Below are 8,910 nucleotides of genomic sequence, written 5' to 3' on the forward strand. Positions count from 1 at the left end.
TTAGAAGTGATCCAGTTTCACATCTTCATTCCAAGATGTCTGTCTCAGGAAAGCATATGTGCCTTTGATAGTCACTCTATGTAAACAGGCAGAGGGAATGGGAGTAAGTGTGTCACCTTGGGGCAATCAGAGTCAGTTTCCATAGAGAAAATTAGATTGGCCATATTTCATACTGCTAGAACCTCTTACCTGGTTTTGATAGTGAATTATATCTATAAAAAAGAATTCTGATGCTCTTGAATTTTAGATAATATATAGAAAACTCAATCATTTCACTTATGTAATTTCCATTTCTTCACATTTTATACTCTCAAATCCATCATTTTACTCAGCTTAAATTACATTAGATTTTGTGATTCTAAAACTATAAAATTATATAGTCTCAACTTTCAATCAATTTTTATCTTATGATACTCTTAAAGGCCTCAGAGCAGTATTTTTGTACACGACCTTAGGAGAATATCTTCTGCCCTTTTTAGGTCCGATGTAGTCCCAGAGGCCATGTTTTAGAGAGGATAGTCAAAACAGGAAATCTTAACTGTACGCCTAGGTCATCCAGACACTGTCTGCTCTGTTGTTTCAGTCAGATTGGCATTGGGGAAAGAAGAGGAAGCATAAAATGTTAGTTTACATGGCAACACCAATTCAGCAGAGCAGTGAAAGTGAGATAAATAAGTAAGATGTGGCATTTTGGAATGTTCTTTGTCTGTCTTCTGAGAAGCTGCAAAGGCTCTTAGTCTGGTGTCCCTAAAAGCAGACCCTGAGATGATCATGTGCGTGAAAGTGACTTGTTAGGTGGTGTTTCCAGGAAAGATCAGAGTTGAGGCAGGGGGAGGCAGTGGTATAGAGAAGGAAAGGAAACCCAGCAAAGGTGCTGTATGAAGCAGGTCCTGAAGAGGGTAACTTTGACTCAGTCCTGCAGGAAAGTCCTGGAGCCAGCGCAGATCATACTTCAGAGTACTCCTGATGGATGGGGCAGGAAACATTCTCACACATGTCAGTCATTGCTAAGGGCCACATCCAGAAGGTTGTAAATTTCCAGGAACTTCTGGCTTTCCTTGCTCAGGCAGCTGAAAGGCAGTCCTCTGTCAGAGAGACCCAAGTACTGGTTGTTGGCAGAGAAAGCACACTGGGATCCAGGGTATACAAAAATGACAAAGGGGGCCAGGCGTAGTAGCTCATGCTTGTAATCCTAGCACTATGGGAGGCCTAGGTGGGTAGATCACCTGAGGTCAGGAGTTCAAGACCAGCCTGGCCAACATGGTGAAATGCCGTCTCTACTAAAAATGCAAAAGAAAATTTGCTGGGTGTGGTGGCAGGTGCCTGTAATCCCAGCTACTTGGGAGGCTAAAGCAGGAGAATCGCTTGAACTCAGTAGGCAGAAGTTGCGGTGAGCCAAGTCCATGCCATTGCACTCCAGGCTGGGCAATAAGAACAAAACTCCGTCTCAAAAAAATAAAACTAAAAATAAAAAAAGACAAAGGGATCCAAGGAGATAATGGGGAAGCACTGACAGTGTCCACTACAGGGCCCAAGAAGCAATTTATGTGTTGGTTTTGTGAAATGTATAGCCAAAAACATTCTACTGCAATAAAATGCTTCAAATGAGCTAATAAAAAAACTCAATCCTGTAAAACACTTCAATAATTATAAAACAAAGGATTATTTCTTTCATATATACAGCAAAAATATATTCCCCTTGAATGACATAAATTTTGTTATATCTTGAAAAAGAGAAATGATAACCCTGATTCTCTGTTAGGGAATTGAATGTTGACAGATAAGCCAACTTTGAGTTGAAACCTAAACCAGTCAATGGTATATAGATTCACCCTCTCTCCAGATCTGCATTTTCTGATATTAGATGATATAAGAACAAACCATCAAAAAGATATTTTAAGACCTCTTTTATGAGATTTCAAGAGGAAACTGTTGTGTGTATATCAAAATACAAAGTTAACTCCCACTCTGCAAGAAAATACTAAGTAGCTAAAGAGAAGCACTAAAAACTCCTGAAACATGCTCACCTGATGATTCTTCCCGTGAGCACACCAGTTCTATTTCTAAATAGGGGATATTTAGAGGGGACTGTGAGAAGCTTTAGGGGATGGTGGTGGTGGTAGAATTTCAACGTAATTTCTAAAATGTGTTATTCCCTTCACAGAGTTTACAGATTGTCTTTTAATTTCTAAAAATGTTTTGTGTTCCTTGATGAAAATGATAACATATTAGACTGTGTGCAATTATGTGTGTGAATGTTCAATATTGTAATAAGATGTGTTATATTTGTGCAATTTATGTCATGTCTTTATTCTAAAATGCCAAAACATTTTATTGAAATAATCTTTTTCATGCTTAGCTAATTTTTGATGCAATTTCTAAATTTTATAGATTTATAGAAATTGAGAACAGTTATTAACTACATTAATTGTATAGTATGCATTAGGTAATCACTTAAAAGGAAAATATATTTGTCTATTGCTTTTTAGTGATTTTTACTCAAAATTTTATCTTTTCGTAATAAAATTTTTCTTTTAAAAATATTTTAGTTATACATGGAATATTCCAGTTAAATGGACTGAAGATGATATATCAAGCAGTGTATTATTTAATAGGTCAGAAAAAGAAGGTAAATATTAACAATTTATTTATTTCTTCTTTGAATTAATATACCACATTAAACTAATATAAGGACAAAGATGCAACAGTAACGCTGGAACTTTTGTAAACTCCAGCTAAGTGATCACTTAAATAATTTATTGATGATTCCAAATCTTCATCTACAATGACAACTTTTCTACCTTGAGATATTCTTTTTAATGATTTATCATGATTGACACAATAATAAATATCCATATCCAAAGGAGAAGAGTCACTTGCCTAACCATTGGAAGATCAATGTGTAAGTTTCCTCCCTCCCTCCCTCCCTCCCTCCCTCCCTCCTTTCTCCTTCCATCCCTTTTTTCTTCCCTCCCTCCCTTGCTTCCTTCCTTTTTGTTTTTTCTTGGTATCAGATAAGTAAGCCATTGAATTTCTTACACTGCTATGTGATAAGCCTGAGGTTTTTTTTAATGCTCCCATTAAATTAGACCATTTTTTGAAATATATTTGTGTTCTATCTCCATTTATTTATTTTTTCCTTACTTGAAAAATGTTAGAGTTATATAAAAACAAGTAGACCTTATCCAGATTGAGGAAAAAATAATAATAGATAAGGCAAGTTTTAGCAATCCCAGAAGAATCTTTCTTTTTATATATATTTTTTTCATTTTACTTGTTTTGGTGTTTCAAAACTATTTCTTTTCTAAGACAAACGAGACTCATCTTTGCCCCATTTCATGAGGACTTGGTTTCAGACTAGCATTTAGTATGGACTTTCACTTGTGTCTTCTTGAGGATAAAAGTAGATTACTCATTCTTTATTTACATATGCCTAGTTGCTCCTATAAAATATTTTAAAATATTAATGAGGTTTGATTTCTCCTGGCCAATAAATTTTTACTCTTTTTACGGTAGATTGCCTTTTAAGAACAGCTTTACTGAGATATAATTCCCATACCATAAAATTCACCCATTTAAAGTGCGCAATCCAATGGTTTTTAGTATGTTCACAGATATGTGTAATCATCACCACAGTCAGGTTTAGAAGCCCCATACCCTTCAGCTATCATGCCTGCAGCCTCCCATATGCCCAGCCCTTAAGAAACCGCTAATGTATTCCCTACCTCTATAGATTTGCCGCGTCTGGTCCTTTCACATAAATAAAAGTGTATATGCAGTATTTTTTGTGACTTTTAATTAGCATAATGTTTTCAAGGCTCATCTATGATATAGCATATATCAGTACTTCATTCCTTTCTATTGCCAAGTCATATCCCATGATACGGATATACCACCATTTGTTTATCCATTTATCAGCTGATAGATATTTGGATCATTTGTACCTTTTGTCTATTATGAAAAATGCTGCTATAAACATTTGTGTATAAGTTTTTCTGTGAATCCAGCAGGTTTTTTCCACCTTTGGGCCTTTTAAGAAAACGTTTATTGTTAACCATTTTTGTGATTTTTTATTACTACTACAAACTACCAGCTTTGTTATTATAGAGGTAAAACTCCTTCTGAAGCCCTTCTGCACAGGGATTGCTATTAAACTTTCTCTTGCTTATTTATTTTAATAATTATTGTAACATTGTGGGCAAAAAAAAATTCTCAATTTTTCCAGAATTCCCAGATCAATGCCACTTTGTCTTAGTATTTCATGCTATGTTTGAGTGCCAACCTCTATATTTTGTGCTCTTCCGACCATTTTCTTATTCATAAGCATATTTGCCAAAGGAAAAATGGAGAAGACAGAAAAAAAAGACATTTTTAACAATGTGTAACAGCACTGATAAAAGGCACAATAAGAAGTTTAGAATTCCAGTGGTAGGTTTTCAGTGGATTTGATTTAACTATTACTAAATATTTTCCTCATTGGTCACCATAGTTAATTGAGGATTGGAAGAATGTCTCAGCAGCTGTTTGATTTACTGTTTACATGTTTGAAAGCGTGAATAATTCATCTACCCTAATACAATTCACCCAGCACTTTCATGGAATGAGGTTTCCATACAAGTGAATTTTTCAGATAACTAAAGCTTACTCAAGTACTTTGTAAAATACATTTCAAGAGTTCACAATAGACATTGTTCTACTATGTGTTATGTACTTCTTAGAATATTTGGAATAATGAATTTAATTCTTACTTACTAAATTAATTCTTTCAAGCATGTATTGCTTACATGCCAGACACAGAGGTAAGAACAGAGATAGTGCTGGGCAAAAAAATGAAAAAAAAAAATGCAATCGTAACCCTTGTGTAGGCGATTGTCTAGGGATGGGTTTGATGGCAGATATAATGCTGTGTCCTAAGTGCCTGTGTGGCAATGCAGATCACCAAAAGCACTCATAAAATCATCAGCCTAGGTTTGGGGTTCAGGAAGCAATTCTAAAAAATGTCTGGGCTGAGAGTTCAGAGGCTAAAGGCAGAGTTTAAACGGGTGGTAGAATTGACTGGATGTAGAGGGGACATGTGCTCCGAACAGAACGCATGACTGTGAAAGTGAAAGAGCAGGGAGTTCTCATACTCCTTCATATCCCTTTGTTAATACATTTCACACAGTTTTTTTGTTTTTTGTTTTTTGAGACAGAGTTTTGCTCTTGTTGTCCAGGCTGGAGTGCACTGGTGCAATCTCGGCTCACTGCAACCTCTGCCTTCTTGTTTCAAGTGATTCTCCTGCCCTAGCCTCCCAAGCAGCTGGGATTACAGGTGCCCACCACCATGCTCAGCTAATTTTTGTACTTTTAGTAGAGACAAGTTTCACCATGTTGGCCAGGCTGGTCTTGAACTCCTGACCTTGCGATCTGCCTGCCTTGGCCTCCTAAAGTGCAGGGATTACAGGGAAGAGCCACCATACCCAGCCAACACTTCACACATTTTTGTTCTAACTATTGACCTATCTGTGTCTCCCCTCTCCACAGAATATTCTTTGAGGAAATGGAGCTTATTCATTGTCGTTATTGTTCTAGATCTATAGCAGCATCTAATAATTGTTTATTGAATAAAGAATGAATAAACAAATAAATGAAGAGGCTGATAGTCACAGAGCTTTGATGACATATCTGCCTTTATTTGAAACTTCAGAATCATGACTGGTCACTGAGCCAGAAGCAAACTAGAGGTCTTTTTCTACTTCAAAGTGCCTGCTCCATTTTTAGGCTATGCAATAAGTTCCTGTTTCCTGTTTGAGGACATCTTCAGCTCTCAACTCAGAGCATGGATGACGAACATGTCCTGAGTGTACTAAATGGGCAACCAGCTCATGTTACCAGTCCTACCTCCCTCCTCTTGGTTTCTTTGATGATTCATGAGTTAGAAATTCTTCAGGCAACAGTGGAACTCTCTCCAAGGTCTTTTATTTACATTTCTATTGTACGTGCTATTTTAGGCATCAAAACAGTAAGTAAACTCATAATTTCTAACAAAAGAAGAGAAACTCTATCACAAAACCTTTTCTGGTTACTCCAAATACCCTGAATAATCTCTCCTGTCATTATCTATTGTATATATTATGCTGTCAGTTTCATCAGTCCTTATTCCTAGTATTATTTTGTATTTTAAACAAAATCTTCATATGCTCTTATTAAGCTTCATGTGCTCTCTCTTCTTATTCTCAACTAAATTATAAGCTTCTTGATGACACAAACTAAACATATTTCTTGTCCCCTGTCTACCCTATTATCTACAAGGTGCTACGAATATCCTGAGTTCAGAAAGTCTTCGTTTAATGAAGTGTTGTTTGCCCCAGACTGCTGTCCTTTTACAGGTTAACTGCATATATTTTAGTTATGTCTCTATCTTTTAGTATCAGCTGCGATTTTGGCTATTGTTAGTGCATCTACATTTAGTAGCATACTACCTTTTTTCTTTTCTTTTTTTTTTTTTTTTTTTTTTTTTTTTTTTTTTGAGATGGAGTCTTTCTCTGTCACCCAGGCTGGAGTGCAGTGGTGTGACCTCGGCTCACTGCAACCTCCACCTCCTGGGTTCAAGTGATTCTTCTGCTTCAGCCTCCTGAGTAGCTGGGACCTCGGGCATGCACCACTATGCCCAGCTAATTTTTGCATTTTTAGTAAAGACAGGGTTTCACCATATTGGCCAGGCTGGTCTCGAACTCCTGACCTCATGATCCGCCCACCTCGGCCTCCCAAAGTGCTGGAATTACAGGCACCTTTTTGCATTTAATTTACTGCTTTCTAACATTTAAAATGATTGAAGGTTGTCATATGGTATCAGGTAACCAATCTGGCTAAAACATAATATTTTAAAAAAGACATTTCTAAGTGCATAGGATCTGGGAGAGGTCTAAGGTCTGGGAAGGGGTATAGACTCTGTGATAGCTGTTTCTGCAACTTTTACTTCCAGATTTGAGGGTGTCCTATGGATGGTTTGGACTATCCAGACTGTCCAGTCAGTTTTTATCATAGAAATAAGATTTACTAAACATCTATGATAGTCATATCTAAATATTTAATATCAAAATAATGATGGGCATATATTTTTGTATTTGATGACAAAGAGGGCAGCACTTTGTTCATTTTTTCAAGCTAAGCCTCCTGGAATGCGCAAGCTTTGATTGGATGATTATGGGCTCAGTTTTGCTGGTTTAGAAACTCGATTTGTCAGTTCAGCCCTGGTCAACCAAGTCTTGGAAGATTTACTCATCTAAACCAAACATATAGGAGATTAACTAAGAATGCTAATTTGTTAATTTACACAGTTAAAATATACTAGATAGTGAATCAGAATACTCATGTCAGCTAATTAGGTATTACCTTCTAGGAAGAAAGTTACTTAGTAAGAATTAAGGGAAGGTTAGGTAGATTAATTATTTTACAGATGTCATTGAATTGTGATAGTGTGATATGTTGCATTAGCCAGGTGAAACTAATTATTACACTTTAGAGACAATCAATAGTGGCCTGGTGCAATAAATGTTTCTTGTTCATACAACAGTCTAAAGGAGGTATTCCTGACTGCCATTTCTCTTAGGTGGCTCTCCATCAAATAATAACCTAGAAATCTTGTCTTCTTCTTTCTTGTGGCTCTACCATCCCCTGCATCTATTACTTCTGCCCACATTTTTTCTTTTCCTTTTTTCTTTTTTTGAGACAGAGTCTCGCTCTGTTGTCCAGGCTGGAGCACAGTGGTGCGATCTTGGCTCACTGCAACCTCTGCCTCTGAGTTCAAGCAATTCTCCTGCCTCAGCCTCCCTAGTAGCTGGGATTACAGTGCGTGCCACCATGCCTGGCTAATTTTTGTATTATTAGTAGAGACGGAATTTTACCATGTTGGCCAGGCTGGTCTTGAACTCCTGACCTCAGGTGATCCGCCTGCCTCGGCCTCCCAAAATGCTGGGATTAGAGGCATAAGCCACTGTATGTGGCCTTCTGTCCACATTGCATAGCCAGTTCTCAGGCATGTCCTGCAAGGAAGGCTAATAGATGGAGTCCAGCTTTGTACCCAGGAAGAAAAAAGAACCATGTGGTAAACAACTAACAGATCTCTGTCACATACACTGTTTTCTGTAGGACCAGATCTGTCAAATAGCCTACAACACATGTTGCAGCTCAGTTTGGCACCTACTTCCCTGGGCACACTGGAGACACACTGACAGATCTTCAGTACCCAATTCTCCTTTGCAGTTATTTTTTTCCAACCACCAAAATTATTGCTAATTATAATCTTTCTTCACAATAACTGGGTTGCATTTTTCCCATTTCCTGTTCATTGTGTATTACACATTAAAGCCACAGGCATACCTGAGAGATACTGCAGGTTTGGTGCCAAGCCACTGCAATAAAGCAAATATCACAATTAAGTGAGTTCACATGAATTTTTTTGGTTTCCCAGTGCATATACAAGTTATTTTTTACTATTCTGTAGCATCCTAAGTGTACAATTGCATTATGTATAAAAAGTACATATGTTAATTAAAATAATTTATTACTAAAAATGATAACAATCATCTGAGCCTTCAGCCAGTTGTAATCTTCCTTACTGATAAAGGGTCTTGCTTCAGTGTTGACAGCTACTAGCTGATTAGAGTGGTGGACTTGGGTGGCTACGGTAATTTCTTAAAAAAAGTTTGCTGCATTAATTTACTCTTCCTTTAACAAAAGGTTTCTTTGCAGCATGCGATACTATTTGATAGAATTTTACCCACACTAGAACTTCTCCCAAACCCTGTTGGTACTTTCTTAATTACATTTATGGAATATTTTTAATCCTTTGTTGCCATTTCAAGATGCTCACAGCATCTTTACCAGGAGTAGATTCCATCCCAAGAAGCCACTTTTTTTTTTTTTTTT

General features: G+C 37.0%; 1 protein-coding gene across 1 annotated transcript in view; it reads left to right on the forward strand.

Moving 5' to 3' along the window:
* LOC108290095 (glutamyl aminopeptidase) overlaps nt 1-8,910 on the forward strand; it is a 91,839-nt gene that overhangs the window by 55,126 nt on the left and 27,803 nt on the right. Inside the window, exon 11 of the mRNA XM_017509812.2 lies at nt 2,550-2,629. Coding sequence (XP_017365301.1) covers nt 2,550-2,629 — 80 coding nt within the window. The remainder of the gene's footprint in view (nt 1-2,549; nt 2,630-8,910) is intronic.

Source organism: Cebus imitator, unplaced genomic scaffold, assembly GCF_001604975.1.
Source record: "Cebus imitator isolate Cc_AM_T3 unplaced genomic scaffold, Cebus_imitator-1.0 Scaffold17, whole genome shotgun sequence".
Lineage (NCBI taxonomy): Eukaryota > Metazoa > Chordata > Mammalia > Primates > Cebidae > Cebus > Cebus imitator.